At 44.5% G+C, this 17,313-nt stretch overlaps 3 protein-coding genes and 1 long non-coding RNA gene across 7 annotated transcripts in view; 1 reads left to right on the top strand and 3 right to left on the bottom strand.

The window, feature by feature from the left end:
* Nucleotides 1-337: 337 nt before the first annotated feature.
* Nucleotides 338-1,642, bottom strand: LOC131108532 (histone H4). The gene has a single exon (XM_058059553.1). The coding sequence runs from the start codon at nt 1,542-1,544 to the stop codon at nt 1,233-1,235; it is 312 nt and encodes a 103-aa protein (XP_057915536.1). The 5' UTR covers nt 1,545-1,642; the 3' UTR covers nt 338-1,232.
* On the top strand, nt 694-13,513 carry LOC131108539 (uncharacterized). The gene is made up of 3 exons (XR_009120481.1): nt 694-1,102; nt 10,073-10,170; nt 12,082-13,513. It is a non-coding gene; the product is annotated as an uncharacterized LOC131108539 (long non-coding RNA).
* LOC131108526 (histone H2A-like) lies at nt 1,805-2,814 on the bottom strand. Its single transcript, XM_058059541.1, has one exon. The coding sequence runs from the start codon at nt 2,775-2,777 to the stop codon at nt 2,394-2,396; it is 384 nt and encodes a 127-aa protein (XP_057915524.1). The 5' UTR covers nt 2,778-2,814; the 3' UTR covers nt 1,805-2,393.
* The window catches only part of rai14 (retinoic acid induced 14), a 28,155-nt gene continuing 14,182 nt past the window's right edge, over nt 3,341-17,313 (bottom strand). Inside the window, exons 3-21 of one of the 4 annotated variants that reach the window (XM_058059510.1) lie at nt 15,804-15,934; nt 13,790-13,878; nt 13,602-13,666; nt 13,469-13,526; nt 13,191-13,261; nt 12,335-12,441; nt 12,079-12,260; nt 11,853-11,878; nt 10,338-10,424; nt 10,066-10,146; nt 9,714-9,827; nt 9,259-9,366; nt 7,305-7,994; nt 6,726-7,198; nt 6,487-6,649; nt 5,420-5,587; nt 5,174-5,332; nt 5,038-5,103; nt 3,341-4,303 (exon numbers count right to left, since the gene is read on the bottom strand). In XM_058059510.1, the coding sequence (XP_057915493.1) occupies nt 4,217-4,303; nt 5,038-5,103; nt 5,174-5,332; nt 5,420-5,587; nt 6,487-6,649; nt 6,726-7,198; nt 7,305-7,994; nt 9,259-9,366; nt 9,714-9,827; nt 10,066-10,146; nt 10,338-10,424; nt 11,853-11,878; nt 12,079-12,260; nt 12,335-12,441; nt 13,191-13,261; nt 13,469-13,526; nt 13,602-13,666; nt 13,790-13,878; nt 15,804-15,934 (2,925 nt within the window). In that variant the 3' untranslated portion in view covers nt 3,341-4,216. The remainder of the gene's footprint in view (nt 4,304-5,037; nt 5,104-5,173; nt 5,333-5,419; nt 5,588-6,486; nt 6,650-6,725; nt 7,199-7,304; nt 7,995-9,258; nt 9,367-9,713; nt 9,828-10,065; nt 10,147-10,337; nt 10,425-11,852; nt 11,879-12,078; nt 12,261-12,334; nt 12,442-13,190; nt 13,262-13,468; nt 13,527-13,601; nt 13,667-13,789; nt 13,879-15,803; nt 15,935-17,313) is intronic. The other 3 variants (XM_058059502.1, XM_058059519.1, XM_058059529.1) reach the window with 3 other exon arrangements.

The following is a 17,313-nucleotide window of genomic DNA, read 5'->3' as shown; positions in this document are numbered from 1 at the left end:
CAATGGGCACAATGATACTGTTGTCACACCCTCTCTCTCTCTAAATTGACCATGGACCTTTCTTTCTTTGAAGAAGGTGACGACAACATCCTGTCCCTAGCAACAGTCTTGTCTCTAAGGCAACATCCGCGAATGTCGCTTAATGTCTGCAACTCACTCATCAGTTCAGTCATTCAGGTAAAATAGAACACTTAATGCCTGTTCTCATGGTTGCATGGTAGAGTGCACGGCCACACGGGTGACGGCAGGACTTATCGTGCTCTTTTAACCGTTTTTATGAATAATCTCATCTATCTTCATGGATCCCACCGTGCTGATTTTTTTATTGTATGTAATGATCGTGCACGAGCTGGTGTGTGGATGGATGCAGTACAGGAGTACCAAGCCCTGCCATGAAGCTGCACTTCGCACAAGGTGTGTGTCATATCAGTAGACCACTCAGATGTTAAATTCTCCATGATGGAGAGCAACTTTTTGTTGACATATGATAATGTAATTATACATTTTTTATACATATTTTGTGTGTGTCCCTCTTTAGTGCCCAAAGGTGTCAGGGAGGATGGCAGCAAAGCAACCTCTCTGTCAGGAGCACCAGAGGAGGAAAGGACCTGAGGAAGACCAGACGCATTGTGAGGAATTCATAGTGAAGACAGGACAGACGTGGATGTAGACATTTTAAAGGGTTAGATTCTGTTGGTTTTGTGTTTATTTGTTAGCAGAATTAGAAAAAAATGCTGTATATTTTGTTTCTTTCGGCTTTTCCTGGTTATCTATATTTGTCTTGAGCCCTTTAAATTCCGGATGCCCTCCCTGACAAATACCAATGACGCTTACTAGTGGAGATTAACATACAATATTACTGGATTGGTTTGTGAAACCCGTATGTTATTTTTCCATATACAATGCTCAAGGGTTAATGCCACTGTTTGCTATACCATTTCAGTGTTATTATACTCATTAATTTCACACACGTATCATTTAAATTTACGACAGTTTTACGACAGTCGTGGCGTCATGGCGGCCACTGGTGAGGGCTGCCAGGCTTGCATATGGTCAGGCCACGTGTGTACCACTGCATGGATTTCTGGCGTTTTTCTGCTAGGTGAGCATTCATGTTAGCCTTATATTGGTATATATATTGTGTATTCAAATATGAACTTGGAATATAAGCTCATAGAAGTGTTGAGTGGCCCTTAAAAAGGCCGTTTTGGGAGAGTTGTGAGTGTAGTAGTCTATCCACCGAAGCCATACAGAGTACGTCCTTGTCTCTTGAGTGCGTAGACTACATCCATGGCGGTCACAGTCTTCCTTTTAGCGTGCTCGGTGTAGGTGACTGCATCACGAATAACGTTCTCCAGGAACACCTTCAGCACACCGCGGGTCTCCTCGTAAATCAAGCCGGAAATACGCTTGACTCCTCCGCGACGAGCCAGACGGCGAATGGCGGGCTTGGTAATGCCCTGGATGTTATCACGAAGAACTTTACGGTGACGCTTGGCGCCCCCTTTCCCTAAACCTTTGCCGCCTTTGCCTCGTCCTGACATCTTTGTTTGGTGCAATTGCGAGCCACTTTGAGAAATGTGACTTTCTTGACTCCGGCAGCCAACATTTATTACGTGACTGCGGACGTGAGAGAGGACTGGTGGGAGGAGCTTCGCATAATAGACAAGATACACTACATAAGACTACATACGTGGACACGCTAATAAATAAATATATATATATATATACACATATTTTGAACATTACTAAGTGTTTCACAAATATAATACATAAATATAAGCATGTCTATGACAATGTTAAAGTTGATGTGGACCAGTTTGGGTGCTTTAGGACATGCTAATGCTGATACTTGGCACCTCCTTTCCCCAAACCGCTGACTCCCTTGCCTCTTTCAGGCATTTTTAACTAGCTTACAAAACAACACTTCCGTAGCTCGTCTTTCACTGACATCACTGCGGACGTGAGAGAGGACTGTTGTTGTGACGTCATCAGTGCTGTGCCTTCATTTAGCATACAAGATATACAAGAATAACTGCATTGTTACATGGTTCTATTTGAGTGTGTTCATCGTCTTTGTGTTTGTTTATCCTAGCTGTTGTGCAACCAGATAAGGGGAATAAATTGCTATTTTAGTAGGCTAGCGAGATGTAAAGGAACAAAATTTGTTCAAGGGGTAATTCAATATAGTGACGTCACTGTCAATGCAAAGTTCTCTCCGGGAAACCAGAGACTTCCCTATCTTGTATGGCGTCTGCCTGAGCAACAATGTATTTTGTATTACAGCAGTCGAATTTTGTGGTTTAATGTTGTTCATAGGATGATCGTTCTCTTTAGAGGAAAAGTGTGTGGCTCTTAAAAGAGCCGTTTTTGGGTCCTTCCGGTGTTCAGTCTTACTTCTTGGCAGGCTTCTCGGTCTTCTTGGGCAGCAGAACTGCCTGGATATTCGGCAAGACGCCGCCTTGAGCGATGGTCACTCCTCCAAGGAGTTTATTGAGTTCTTCATCATTACGTACGGCGAGCTGCAAGTGGCGAGGGATTATTCTAGTCTTCTTGTTGTCGCGGGCTGCATTTCCGGCCAACTCCAGAATCTCAGCGGTCAGATACTCCAGCACGGCAGCGAGGTAGACGGGGGCACCGGCACCGATACGCTCGCCATAGTTGCCTTTGCGAAGCAGTCTGTGGACACGACCCACTGGAAACTGCAGCCCAGCACGTGAAGACCTGGTCTTGGCCTTAGCTCTGGCCTTTCCGCCGGTTTTGCCTCGTCCAGACATACTTAAAGTAAGAAGGTAGAGAGTAGAATCTATAAGATCGAGCAGCGAAGTGATGCTAGCATCAGCTTGGAGCAGTGTATTTATACCATTGGTGCTGCTGTTTGATTGGCTAGCTGTAGCGGAGAAACTGTTGCCCAATCAGCAAAGAGCAGCCTGTTTTTTTGCTGGCGGCTGTTTTGTAATTACAACGTAATACTTTACCATAAATATAACAACGTTTAAAATATAAAATTAATGCCATTATATACATTTCAGTATACAACAGACATACATGTCTGATTGATTGATTATTTTCAAGCTATCCTCCAAAACGTGTACACCCTTTCCGTTCTAGAAGCCTACTTTTTGGTTATATACTGTCCAAGATAGCAAACTATAGCTTCAAACCAAATAATGCACTGTATGTAGGCCATACCATGTGAAACGAGGACATCTAGTGGTCATTGTGCGGCAAAACAACTTCACAGCCGTGATAGCAGTAACTGTGACTTTTAAAACAGTTGGTAGTTGTGACTCGGCTCATTTGAATTATACACGGGTATTTAAGAATAAAATAGAACATAGACAAAATCGTTTTTTTTATGTTTTATTAGTGAGGGTAAAATTGCAATTTTACATCTTCACAAAACTGCTGGTATTAACACAGAAAACAACAACAAAAATAGTTATATCCTTTTTAAAATGCTAACTATTTGAAAAGTCCAGCAAGACCACATGCACAGGAGAAAAAAAAATATTCAGAAAATGATTTTGCATCAAATTCACTTAAAACATGTTTCCTGAGCAAAACATGAGAAATGGATGTGGTTGAATCAGGCAGATTTAGTAAAAAAAAAAACAAAAAAACAGTCACTTTTAAGTGTGACTTATGGCTCTTGGCACAGTACTACTAAGGCAAAAGAGGAGGGGAACACATAAAAGTGCTGCAAACACTGAACATGATATACCAAATTATGCAAACCTCCTAAGTGAGTCAGGAAATGTGAATTATAATAATAATAACAAGTTAAGGTGTCAGTAGACCAACATAGTGCATCGTTAAAATGGAGGACAAAAGCATTGGAACATAAGTTGCTCAATAGGTTACAGTAACTTGGACAAAAATACATTTTTAGTATGGCGACAAAAAAAACAAAAACATGCAAATATGGCCAAGATCCCATGCATTGCTATCATGGCACAAATAAAAATAATTTAGTCACAACTAACATGAGAAATGAAACAGTGACAAAATGCCAGCACCCTTTTATACACAATGTAACAGCATGATGTCCTCAATGTAATCTTGATGGGCTGGTTTCCCCTTGAAGGTTCCCCGGGGTCCTCTACATGAGTCCAGGTTCGTCTTGAGGCACGGTGGGTGGGTGGGTGTGTGGGTGGTAGGATGTTGCAACCTTGCAACTTAATGGCAGCAGTTTACTTCAGTGTGTCTATTGGCATCAGCAGGCATCCTTGGTTTGACTTGGCATCTTGCACATCATCAAGATCTGCTTCAAGGCTTTCTGGACGTCCTCGTCCATCTGACCCTAAAGTGAAAAGCAAAGGTGAAGCAATGGGACTATAAACTAGAAGTGGATGTTGGGTAAACAAGGTGAGACAACTTAGTACAGGGGTCTCAAACACGTGGCCCGCAGGACACTAGTTTGAGGCCCCCGCCTTGATATGGATGCTGTATGGTATCATGTACCCAGAAAAAAATATTCCGTTTGATTAATGTTCATGTTAAAGGTTAAATAACTGTTAATAGTTATCCTCCCTATCCGTGTGGAAGTGGTAAGTTTTTGGCTATTTAAGTTTAAAGGAAATAACTTGAAGGCTACCGTTTAGGTCGCTAGCTCTCTAGTTTGCGAGTTAGCATGTGTCTCAAGACCCTGCAGTTGCGCAATATGTTGTAAATAAAAAAAAGTATAAATGTGACTATAGTCGTGTTTTGTCATGTCTACAGGGCTCTAATATTGCTTTGTTAATTTTAATCTGAAAAAAATAATTTGTCTACTCACCAACTATATGTGGTTTCTTAAGTTTTTATTATTTGCCGTTTTATTATTATTATTATATTTATTTACTACTGATTGATTGATTTTCTTTATTCTTGATTTGTTTATTTATTTTTCATCTTATTTTGTGCGGAAAAATAAAAATTAAGATATTTGAGAACAGTGGAATGTTTTTTTGGAAAACCTGATGCGGCCCAGTCTTGCCCAGACCCTAGCTCCAGTGGCCCCCAGGTAAATTGAGTTTGAGACCCCTGACTTAGTACCTGGACAGCGTAGAGGAGATGCATCCTGTAGACTGACACGATTTCATGGTGCTGTTTCTTTGCCTCCTATAATGAACAAAACAAGTATCTTTTAAAGCTTACAAGGTCAAAAACTACAAAAAAAGGTAAATCTTACTGCGAGTTGGTACTGCAGTTGTTTGACTTGCTGCTGCATGATCTCCAGTTGCTGGTTCTGCTGCTGCCTTTTGGATGGCGAGCCTGAGCTGTAGGAGAGCTGCGATAGGCTGTTTAAGGCATCCTTCAGTTTTCCGACTTCTCGCGACAGATCGTCTATCTGGTGAAGGAAGAAGGAGATGTGTTTGGTCTTACTTTGGTCCTGCAGAGAGGAGCCTTTTTTTAATCGAAGCGACAAGGGACTGACCCGCTTGTTCTTCTCTCGTTCAGAGGCCACGTGGTTCTCCACCAGCTGTTTGAGCTGACACACCGCATCCTGGGACTCGGCTAACCTGGACGTCAGGCTCTGGTTGTCTTTCTCCGTTGACGTCAGCTGCTCCTGCAGGGCCTCGCGCTCTGCTCGATTGTCCCGCGCCTTTTTTTGGACAGATTTTTTTTTAAAGAAAAGATTTTCACCAAATGGCGGCACGGCGGTCGAGTGGTTAGCGTGTGGACCTAACAGCTAGGAGCCCACGGTTAAATTCCACCCTCGGCCATCTCTGTGTGGAGTTTGCATGTTCTCCCCGTGCATGCGTGGGTTTTCTCCGGGTACTCCGGTTTCCTCCCACATTCCAAAAACATGCTAGGTTAATTAGCGACTCCAAATAGGTATGAATGTGAGTGTGAATGGTTGTTTGTCTATATGTGCCCTGTGATTGGCCGGCGACCAGTCCAGGGTGTACCCCGCCTCTCGCCCCAAAACAGCTGGGATAGGCTCCAGCACCCCCGCGACCCTCGTGAGGAAAAAGCGGCAGAAAATGAATGAATGAATGAACATTATTAGAGTCCTCTATACATAAAATAACACCCCTATAGTCACCTTACTCATACTGCCCAACATAGTAAACATAATAAGAGTCATTTCATCCATGAATAGGGCGGCACGGCGGTTGAGTGCGCAGACCTCACACCTAGGAGACCAGGGTTCAATGCCACCCTCGGCCATCTCTGTGTGGAGTTTGCATGTTGAATTTGCAGGTATGAATGTGAGTGTGAATGGTTGTTTGTCTATATGTGTCCTGTGATTGGCTGGCCACCAGTCCAGGGTGTACCCTGCCTCTCGCCCCAAGACAGCTGGGATAGGCTCCAGCACCCACCGTGAGGAAAAAGCGGTAGAAAATGAATGAATGAATTTTCACCAATGCCTGCAATGTGCTTCTGCTACCACTGGATGGCAGTAAAAACACCACACTACTGGATCTTAATTCTTACACGCTTCCGCATTTGTGAGAACATCTTGAGGAGCACCCTTATGTTCCCGCACCGGCCCCTCACCTTCTGCCAGGCATCAGCAGCCTCCAGCGCCATCTCATCCTGCTTCCTGAGGGCCTCCTGGAGGAGTTGCGTCAGGTGGTTCACCTCGCCTTCCAGCTGCTCTCGCATTTTCTTGTGCTCCTCCTCAGAAACGGAGTCTTCCAATGTGGCATGCTTCTCCAGTCTTGAGGCCAACAACAAGAACATGGTTACACGCAGTTCTTTTTTTTTTCTCTCTTGGTTTCTCTGGTAGCGCTCACCTCTTCTGCAGAGTGTCCAGTTGCAAGGTTTTTTGGTGGAGCTGCTCCTTAAGGACTTCCGATTGGGCCTCCAGCTCTTTAATGGCATTCCCAAGAGATGACATCACCTGCGTGTGGTCGGCAAGGGCGATGGAGCTCTGCGCTTGAACCTCGGCTTCCAGTCTCAGCTGTGAGATCTCCTCCAGAGCTTCGGAGTGCTTTTTTTCGATGTCGACCACCAGCGTATGTAGCTCCTCCAGCCTGCTCTTCATCATCATCATCTCCTCCTCCTCTTGTGAGGGAGGCGATGTCGGCTGGCTGCCGTCGGCCAGCTGCTTCTGCGCGGCGCCGAGCTGCGCTCTGGTTTCGCTGTAGGAGTGTGACAGCTCCATTAGGCGGCGCTGGAGGCCACAAATGATCTCGTTGAGTTCAGTCTTCATTTCCTCAAAGTCCTTGGCGGCGGCCTCCACCGGTACGGTTCCTTGCAGAGCCTCCTAGCCAACACAGATCAATGCATTCATTGATTAATCCTAGATTAATTCAATTATGACTGAATTTAGAATTCCATAAAAGTGTGTAATAAATAATGCAATTCCCGACCTGGAGCATGATAATCTCCTCCTGCGCTTCCTTGTATAGCTCCTCCATCTCAGCAGTCCTCTCCTCCTTCTCCCTCGCGTTCCGTCTCTCCTCCTCCACCCTCCTTAGCGCCTCCTCCATCTCTCTGACTCGTTGCGCAGCCTCCTCGTGCTCGGAGCCCACATGCATAAGCTGCACCCTCAGCTGTTTCACCTCCTGCTCCAACAAGGATGTTCCAGGACCTCCCATTCCCGTCGCGTGCGCTCTCAGCTCCTCCACCTCCTCAACAGCGTGGTGATATCTCTCCTGCGTGTCGGTGAGCTTGGCCTGAAGCTCCGCCAGGCTCTCGATCAACTCTTCTTCCCTTCCTTTTGCCCTTCCGTCATCCTCCCCTCGTTCTCCGCTCCGCTCAGGTTTCAACTGAGCCTGAAGCGAGCGGTTTTCCTTTCTGGTTTCCAGCAGCTTCACTTGGACGTTCTCGAGCGCTTGTCGTAACAGGCGGATCTCCTCATGGCTCCCCCCTATCGCTTCTTCCTCCAACAGTGCGTCCTCCCGCGCTGCGTGGGCGGCGAAAGGTACGGCGGTGGCTAGCTCTAATTCATCCTGTATGGAATGGAAGGAGGAGTTGGAGGCCATGCTGTCGGGACGGCTGGTGTCCTTCAGCTCCTCGGTTCCTTGGAGAGACGGATGTTTCTGTGTACAAGAAATAGCCTATTATTAATCACAAAGAACCACATTTAATTTAATTTCCATCTAAAGTCAGCTTTTTTCAAGTTTCATGTAAATTACAAATAGAGACCTTCAATAGACGCTTTGATACACTGGCCACTAGGTGTCAGTCATCTTATAATGTTCAGTGCGACACACAAGCACCAGACTTGACCACTTGGGGCGAGAGGGGCGGGGTACACCCTGGACTGATTGCTGGCCAATCACAGGGCACATATAGACAAACAACCATTCACACTCACATTCATACCTATGGACAATTTGGAGTCGCTAATTAACCTAGCATGTTTTTGGAATGTGGGAGGAAACCAGAGTACCCGGAGAAAACCCACGCATGCACAGGGAGAACATGCAAACTCCACACAGAGATGGCCGAGGGTGGCATTGAACCCTGGTCTCCTAGCTGTGAGGTCTGTGCGCTAACCACTCAACCGCCGTGCCGCCCTATTCATGGATGAAATGACTCTTATTATGTTTACTATGTTGGGCAGTACGAGTAAGGTGACTATAGGGGTGTTATTTTATGTATAGAGGACTCTAATAATGTTCCTTCATTCATTCATTTTCTGCCGCTTTTTCCTCACGAGGGTCGCGGGGGGTGCTGGAGCCTATCCCAGCTGTCTTCGGGCGAGAGGCGGGGTACACCCTGGACTGGTGGCCAGCCAATCACAGGGCACATATAGACAAACAACCATTCACACTCACATTCATACCTATAGACAATTTGGAGTCGCTAATTAACCTAGCATATTTTTTGGAATGTGGGAGGAAACCGGAGTACCCGGAACATGCAAACTCCACACAGAGATGCCCGAGGGTGGAATTGAACCCTGGTCTACTATAATAATGTAAAAAACATATTTAAAAGGTCATAATCATTTTTTTCTATACTCTAACTACCAAAAGGAATCCAACTTTGTGGAAATTCACTTATCACGGTGAAGTCTGAAATCAATTAAGTGTGATAAATGAGGGATTATCGTACTTGAACACCACAGACGTAAAAGAACATAGAGGTCGTTTCCCAGAGCAGCTGTGATAACTCTAATCTATTCAAAAAATCTCTCAATGGCGCTACCAAGCTACATCAGGATTATTTGATACATTTGTAGTTTTTTTAATGTAATAATTCATGACAGTACATTCATGAAGGAGTACTTCCGTGACTAATTCTGTTTCCGCCCGCCATAAACCGAGGCATGTATAGCTGAGCCAAGTCGGCACCATGCAGTGGAAAAGTGTTTACCTTAAATTTGCTGGCCAGCTGCTGGTTTTCTAAAGTCAGAGCGGTGATCTTGGCTTGCAGGGCCGAAACAAGAGCGGAATATGATGGCACTGTAAAGCTGGGCTCAACCTGCAATGCATATTATCGTCATTATACCATCCTGTACAAAGACACTGGAGCAGGCATGAACTCCGGACCACTCAGAAGCCAGTGGAAAAAAAAAAACAGGTCCTGACATGTAAGGTTTGGTTAGACCTCCAAGAATGCTGAACCAGCTTAGCTCATAACAGATGTCGCTTGGCACTAAACTTGGTTTTAAACTTATATAAATGAAATATGATGAGCATTTTATATATATTTTTTACGTTGCTACGAACACAAATTAGAACATTTTACTTAATGTAAACACATAAAAAAATACTGACTGAATAAACAACATTTTCTATAATACACCAATGTTGTGTTGCCTTAATCACCTTGGGATCCGGTTCAGGACAGACCGCCGCGTTCCTCGAGTTCTCCGATGTGTCCAGCAACATGCTTGTCTGGTTGTTGTGCAGCCGCTCAAACTCCTCTTCAACTTCATCCTCCTTTCACACGAGAACAAAGGGGGGAGGGAGTCAAAGGGGGTGGCGAGAACGTGGGAGTGGGAGTGGAGGAAAAGATAGTAAAAGGCTATTTGTACATTATGCATATAGACTTAATGCCATATATGTACTTCTATCAGTCTTGCAGTACTTTAACATTATTTCCTATGGGAACAATAGTTTCTAAATTACACCAAATAGCTGATTTCGCCGTATGATTCTGTCATGTTTTGCTCCTTACCTTACAGTTGAACCTCTTTGGAGTGTCACTTTTATTGGATGAAGGCGTCACAGACAGTGAAGGTGAAGAAGGACCAGACTTCTGCAGGACAGGACAAAGTTGAAAGTAAGTTATAATTTTACTTGTACGGGAAACAAATCCAAACCACAAAATTCCCCTAAAGCTCGTCTTGACTAAAATGAATATAATTTTGCTAAACGTGTATTAATATGACAGAGTGCAGCACATGGACACAAGCGAGGACATAAACAGAAGACATGCATTTACAGTACCTGCAGTGGGCTAATAGGAGGTGGAGGTGCTTTTCGTTTTTTGGGAGTTGTGATCTGTTCATCGCCTAGGTTAGCTACTTCATCATGCTATAAAGGATGGGGGGGAAAGAAGAAGGAGGAGAGGGGGTGTCGGCAGAGAGCGAAGAGAGAAGTGGATTCAGTGGTGGTTAGTTCAAGGAGATTCGATCATTGAGGGCGAAGAATTGTCCTCTAATCACAACTCTCAGCACAGAAGACGGTTCATATGGAAACATGTGGTGATCATATCAATAAAGCTGTTATGATTCAAACCGCGGACCTCACAGCTAGGAGACCAGGGTTCAATTCCACCCTCGGCCATCTCTGTGTGGAGTTTGCATGTTCTCCCCGTGCATGCATGGGTTTTCTCCGGGTACTCCGGTTTCCTCCCACATTCCAAAAACATGCTAGGTTAATTGGCGACTCCAAATTGTCCATAGGTATAAATGTGAGTGTGAATGGTTGTTTGTCTATATGTGCCCTGTCATTGGCTGGCGACCAGTCCAGGGTGTACCCCAGCTGGGATAGGCTCCAGCACCCCCGCAACCCTTGTGAGGAAAAAGCGGTAGAAAATGAATGAATGAATGAATGAATGTTCCACTTTCAGTGCTGCACAGTGCACAAGTGGTTAGCGCTTAATATCAACTGGTGGCTCACAGCTAGGAGACCTGAGTTCAATTCCACCCTCGGCCAACTCTGTGTGGAGTTTGCATGTTCTCCCCGTGCATGCGTGGGTTTTCTCCGGGTACTTCGGTTTCCTCCCACATTCCAAAAACATGCTAGGTTAATTAGCGACTCCAAATTGTCCATAGGTATGAATGTGAGTGTGAATGGTTGTTTGTCTATATGTGCCCTGTGATTGGCCGGCGACCAGTCCAGGGTGTACCCCGCCTCTCGCCCCAAGACAGCTGGGATAGGCTCCAGCACCCCCCACAACCCTCGTGAGGAAAAACCGGCAGAAAATGAATGAATGAATGAACATTATTAGAGTCCTCTATACATAAAATAACACCCCTATAGTCAACCCAAGCGTTTTGTGCTACCATGTTTCCTCAAATAGTGTCTAATAGTGTATAATTGTATATACAGTATATCAAAATGTGTTTTGTGTAGATAACTAGCCTAAGCTAAAGCAGTGCTTCTCTAATTGTGGGGCCGTGCCCCCTTGGAGGGGACTCTTGAATATGCTTGTATGCATATTCATTTAAAATCAGAGGCGCATGAAAACATTTCTGTGGAGGAAAAAAAAATTGTAATATAATAATAATAATTCAGTAGCACTGCGCTAAAGTAAAGGTAAACTACCAGACTAAAGGCTAGACTGTGACATTTAGCTTGGTAGCTTCCATGGCTGCGGGTGAATAATGGCAACTGAAGAGAGAGACAGGGAGGGTTAGGGGGCTCAAATCTTAATCTAGTCATTAGTCACTTTTATTGCAAATGATCCAAAATGGCATGAAAAATGCATTCAAATAAAGTTGTAATTGTGTTTCTTACCGCAGGATTTCTGGGAGACTTGGTATCTGCAAAGTGTGTGATAGGAAAATATCATTACAAAAAAAGCTAAGGTATAATGCATCCAAAAGGTGATATGACATAATATCCCCAACAGATGGCAGTGTTGAGTCTGTAGTCAGACTAAAAAAGGGCTAGTCTACTATTCTGCAACACAAGTGGTCATCTTTATTGATTGCTTTATTGATCCTGCGCGTGTTTGTCTCACCAGAGAGCTGCCTGGTCAGGGCGGCGCTGAGTGCGGCTTTGACCTCACAGCTGGTAGACACTTTGGCATAGTGTGCGACGTCGTGGCCTTGTGCGTCCACCGCACTTAGGAGCGCCCCGTGCTCAACCAGAACCTCGATGACGGGCACCACATTGGATTCCGTGGCGAGCATGAGAGCAGTCCTGCAACATGGTCGCTGTTACACTACATTTTTTGTTTTGTCCTTGTTGTGTCCTCAATTATGTTAGCTGTCTACCTGCCGCTGTTGTCAGAAATGCTGATTTCAGCACCGCTGTCCAGCAAAGCGCTGCACACCTCAGCGTAGCCACGTCTGGCTGCCAGAAGCAGAGGGGTGTGGCCATCCTTTGGGGAAACAGCAGTAGTAGTAGTACCATTAGATAGCTACAGAAATACTGCATAACTCATGTGGAGTGACATCAGGACAAGGACTTAGACACGAATGGTATGTTCAGTGACTGTGTGGTGAGAGAAATCCCAGACCCATGTGAAAAAGCACAACACAACAGTTAGCAAAGCTGGGAGAGTGTACAGTTCTGTGGGATTTATTGCTAAGAGCCTGGCAGCTGCATGAGTGTATTTATCTCCAGGAATGGCAGATCTTAACCCCATGTGTGACCTTTAACCTTAGCCTTATATGTGCTAAATGCACAACAAACCTCTTACTGTGAGCTGGGGGGATGTTTGAAGGCCGTACGTTGAAACGTGCCAAATAGTGAAACAGTGTGGTTGATTCTTAATGATAAAGCTCATCCTTGTTATCTGATGTGTATTTATTGAAAGACATGTGAGAATGCCCTGTGTGCACATGCGGATGATGGTAGCTAGGAATGTAAATAACATAGACAGACAAGCACTAAACGCCATCCAATCGGATGAAACCACAACCGCGGTAAGCACCACTGCAACAGAGACCACATGTCTGCGGCTTGAGAGTGCAGTTCTCACAGTACATGGACCCCTCTATATATTAGTACATGTTATATATAAGTGATGCAAGCATATTAGTCATCATCACGGAAGCCCATGCCTTTATATGAAACATTTCTCATATACTTTCTGAGGTATTTCATTCCATGCAAGACGGTACGTACTGTATCTTTAAGGTTGATGGGGCTTTTCAGTTCACACAGAAACTGGACAGTCTGGATCTTCCCGCCGAGAGCTGCGTATGAAATAAAACTGGCAATAAATGATCAGCATTCCAAAGTTATTGTGGAAGGATTACACCAATGACGTTCTCTTTTGTTTCCTTCATCGAGCAGCCCAAATTCATTAAGAGATGATGCAAAAGCCGCAGCACTTTCATGAATCACTCCGTGCTGCACTTTAAATCGCATCTGATGAACTGGATAGTGACCGGGACACTTACCGGCGTGATGCAAAGCGGTCCTCCCCGAGCCGTCAACCGCATCAACTGGACATTTAGCCTGGAGGACCAATAGGTGGATTTGTAAAAGAGTATTCAAACATGCAATGGATGTTTGTGCGTGCATCTCCGTTACCTGAAGAAGCTTTTTGCAACACTCCACGTGATTGTTCTTGGCTGCCAGATGTAACGGAATCAAACCTGGATATAAATTAAACAAAATGTCAATTTGGGTGGGTAGTTGCTGCGTATGAAGGACTAATAATTTGACTAGTAAGTGAAGAAGATACGATGTACTGCATACTACTATGTAACAGACAGTACCTGAAGCATCAGCAACTGTAGGGTCAGCGCCATGTGCCAGGAGGACCGATAAACAATCAGTCTGACCACGTGAAGCTGCTAAATGGAGACTGGAAGACAAAGCACATAGATGATGTACAGAAGAGAAACAGGACTGTACCATTAGTTAGTTATTGGACGGACAGAGCGGATATAACCATTGGATGAGGGTATATATACATTCTGAGAAAAGGGGGATGGTGAATAAATCCCGCCAGCTGCATTTTTATCCAGATTTGCACCAGATTTTGCCCCCATATGTCGTCTCCCCTACTAGCAAACCAGACAACACAATGGCAATCGATACAAAAACTCTCAGGAGACGCCTCTAAATAGTGTCTAAAAATATAGCATACTTTAAAAAGACAATAGTAGTGGTGCATTAGGCCACCTACCTAAAAGGGGAAAATTGCCCTTGGTCTAAATGGTGCACATCTGTTTGAGTTCAAACGGCAATCAATTGAAACGCTCTCTAGTTCACTGAGCAAATGGCACACATGCAGGGGTGCTCACACTCATTCATTCATTTTCTACCGCTTATCCTTACGAGGGTCGCGGGGGTGCTGGAGCCTATCCCAGCTGTCTTTGGGCGAGAGGCGGGGTACACCCTGGACAGGGCACATATAGACAAACAACCATTCACACTCACATTCATACCTATGGATAATTTGGAGTCGCCAATTAACCTAGCATGTTTTTGGAATGTGGGAGGAAGCCGGAGTACCCGGAAAAAACCCACACATGCACAGGGAGAACATGCAAACTCCACACAGAGATGGCCGAGGGCGGAATTGAACTCGGGTCTCTTAGCTGTGCTCAAACTCGGCTACTTTCAAAATTAGAATATACTGTATATATTTATAAATATGAGTATTTATGTTTTAATTTAACTGGCAAGTCTAAATTATGAGTGTGAATGGTAAATGGTAAATTTGTTTAATTTTAATTAAACAAATTAAAAAATTGTCTAATATAAATCTGCCTTTCAAAAGCAAATATAATATATTAAATATAATAAAATAATAATAAATATAAAAAAATAAATATAATAAAATAAATATGCAATATAATATAAAATAAAATAAATATAATAAAATAAATATGCAATATAATATATAATATGAAAATGGGCAGCACGGCGGTCTAGTGGTTAGCGCGCAGACCTCACAGCTCGGAGACCAGGGTTCAATTCCACCCTCGACCATCTCTGTGTGGAGTTTGCATGTTCTCCCCGTGTCCATAAGTATGAATGTGAGTGTGAATGGTTGTTTGTCTATATGTGCCCTGTGATTGGCTGGCGACCAGTCCAGGTTGTACCCCGCCTCTTTCCCGAAGACAGCTGGGATAGGCTCCTAGCCAGGACTAAGCATTGCTGAAGATGGATGGAGTATTTATGTACATTGTACATACAGGCATACTCAAAGACAGCTGTCTTGTTTGTGACATTAAATTTCAATTATGCAAATTAGACGATGACAAATAGATTGCAGTCCCATGTGTAACACTGTACATACCGCTGTGCCACATTCCTTTCAATCAGGTTTTTCATCACCATGGAAATGCCACGACTCGCCCTTTGTGCATCTTGAAAAGACTGGACTACCACATTCAGTGTGACAAAGGCTACGGGTATCTTTTAAGTATGCGTCTGTTTTTGTGTGTGGAAAAAGCGCATACAAACAAGCTAAACAAACTCGTTGTGTGGTGAAAAGCTTTGACGTACTTCTGCCCTGCATTGTAATGTCGCTGGCTGCTCAGCACATGGAGGTCAGCAGGTGTTGTGTTGCAGGGGAAAGAAAGAGGTCATATTCGGTATTAACACCCAGCCTTTGCATGCTAGCACAATTTCTATCCTATGTGAAGAAATGAGGTGGCTCCATCCAAGGTGTCAACAAAGCATTTGCACGTTTTATTATTAGACCTGCTTCTTGATGGGTTCTTTCTTCTAGCTGTGCTATTATGATGGACTATAGAGAGCCGTGATAAGAATCCTTACGCTGATTTCCCCTCGCTGTCAAGCTTGACGGCGCTGGCGCCTTTCTTGGCGACGAGTGATGCCACCTTGTCCACCTCGCCATGCTCTACAGCTGCAAGCAGGCGCTCGTCGTTTTTGTTCCACTCGTTCACCTGAGGGAGAACATTTGGAGAAATGATTCCAAAGCACCTGATTTATTCCACACAACGCGTTCACCCACATTTGCGGTCGGATGTTTACACATAAAATGTTGCCAACGCTTAATCTGAGACATGTTTCTCAGAGGGAGGGAATTTTTCGTTGGCTTGACCGAAGCACGCAAAAAACTTTTGGTACTCATACGTGATGTCCAATTAGGACACACACATCAACGTGCGTGGACACAATTGTTATACGGTCGGCAGGCTGTGAAGTCAAATATTGGAACACTTAAAGCATGAGATCACCCTGAGAGAACCCTGGAGTGCTTGGAGGGAATAAAGGTGATCCCTAATATGTAAAAATAGAGGATTACATCCATGCGGTGGTTTGGGAATGGCTGCATTGACTTCTTGCATGCAAGTGTGCATATGAGGATACAGTCGAGGATTAAATGTGACCCCATAGCCTAGTGACCTGTACTATTATAGTGTTGTGAACCCTTTGACTGCATAAATTGTCGACTGTGTTCGGAACGCAGTATGCCAACATAGAAATAGATGACCAGTGAAAATAGCCTGAATGGCAAAGGGCCCAAATGCAATCACTGGGGATGCATTTTGCACAGCGGGTGGAAAATTGGCACTAAAACCCCCTCGAGTGTCATTGAAAGAGATAGAATGACAACCCAGCACTGTACAACACACCAGTGTCAGCGCCAGCTAACGAAGAAATGAAATGAATGTTGGGGGAAAAAATGTAAGAAATGCTGACTTGATCCTTGCCGGCCGTCTTGTTCTAGTAAGTCGATCCTACAAACACATACACACGACTTAAAAGCAGTATGACGCTATTTCCAAGGAAATGTAAGATGAGCCACAGTGAAAATAACAGATTTTATATTAAGACACTGACAAGGGTCACAGAGAGAAGATATAATGCTGCCAGGTGTTCCACCAGGTGTGATGGACATGCTATCGCCATTACAATCAAAGCTAATAGGAGCCATAGGAAACAATGGAAATAAAAGTAATCGGTTCCCAGGTCGGGGCCGCACAACACGGCGGTCGAGTGGTTAGCGCGCAGACCACACAGCTAGGAGACCAGAATTCAATTCCACCCTCGGCCATCTCCGTGTGGAGTTTGCATGTTCTCCCCGTGCATGCGTGGGTTTTCTCCGGGTACTCCGGTTTCCTCCCACATTCCAAAAACATGCTAGGTTAATTGCAGACTCCAAATTGTCCATAGGTATGAATGTGAGTGTGAATGGTTGTTTGTCTATATGTGCCCTGTGATTGGTTGACGACCAGTCCAGGGTGTACCTTGCCTCTCGCCCAAAGACAGCAAGATGGTTACCATGTTGGCTTGGAAGTTTTTTTGCCAACATTTTCCG

This window comes from Doryrhamphus excisus, chromosome 2, assembly GCF_030265055.1.
Source record: "Doryrhamphus excisus isolate RoL2022-K1 chromosome 2, RoL_Dexc_1.0, whole genome shotgun sequence".
Lineage (NCBI taxonomy): Eukaryota > Metazoa > Chordata > Actinopteri > Syngnathiformes > Syngnathidae > Doryrhamphus > Doryrhamphus excisus.
The sequence above is the reverse complement of the archived record's forward strand: the minus strand, read 5'-3'. Positions and strand labels throughout refer to the sequence as shown.

Bases quoted from the DNA above. Each gene is read 5' to 3' on its own strand.
- LOC131108532 (XM_058059553.1), bottom strand. From the start codon at position 1,544: ATGTCAGGACGAGGCAAAGGCGGCAAAGGTTTAGGGAAAGGGGGCGCC.
- LOC131108526 (XM_058059541.1), bottom strand. From the start codon at position 2,777: ATGTCTGGACGAGGCAAAACCGGCGGAAAGGCCAGAGCTAAGGCCAAG.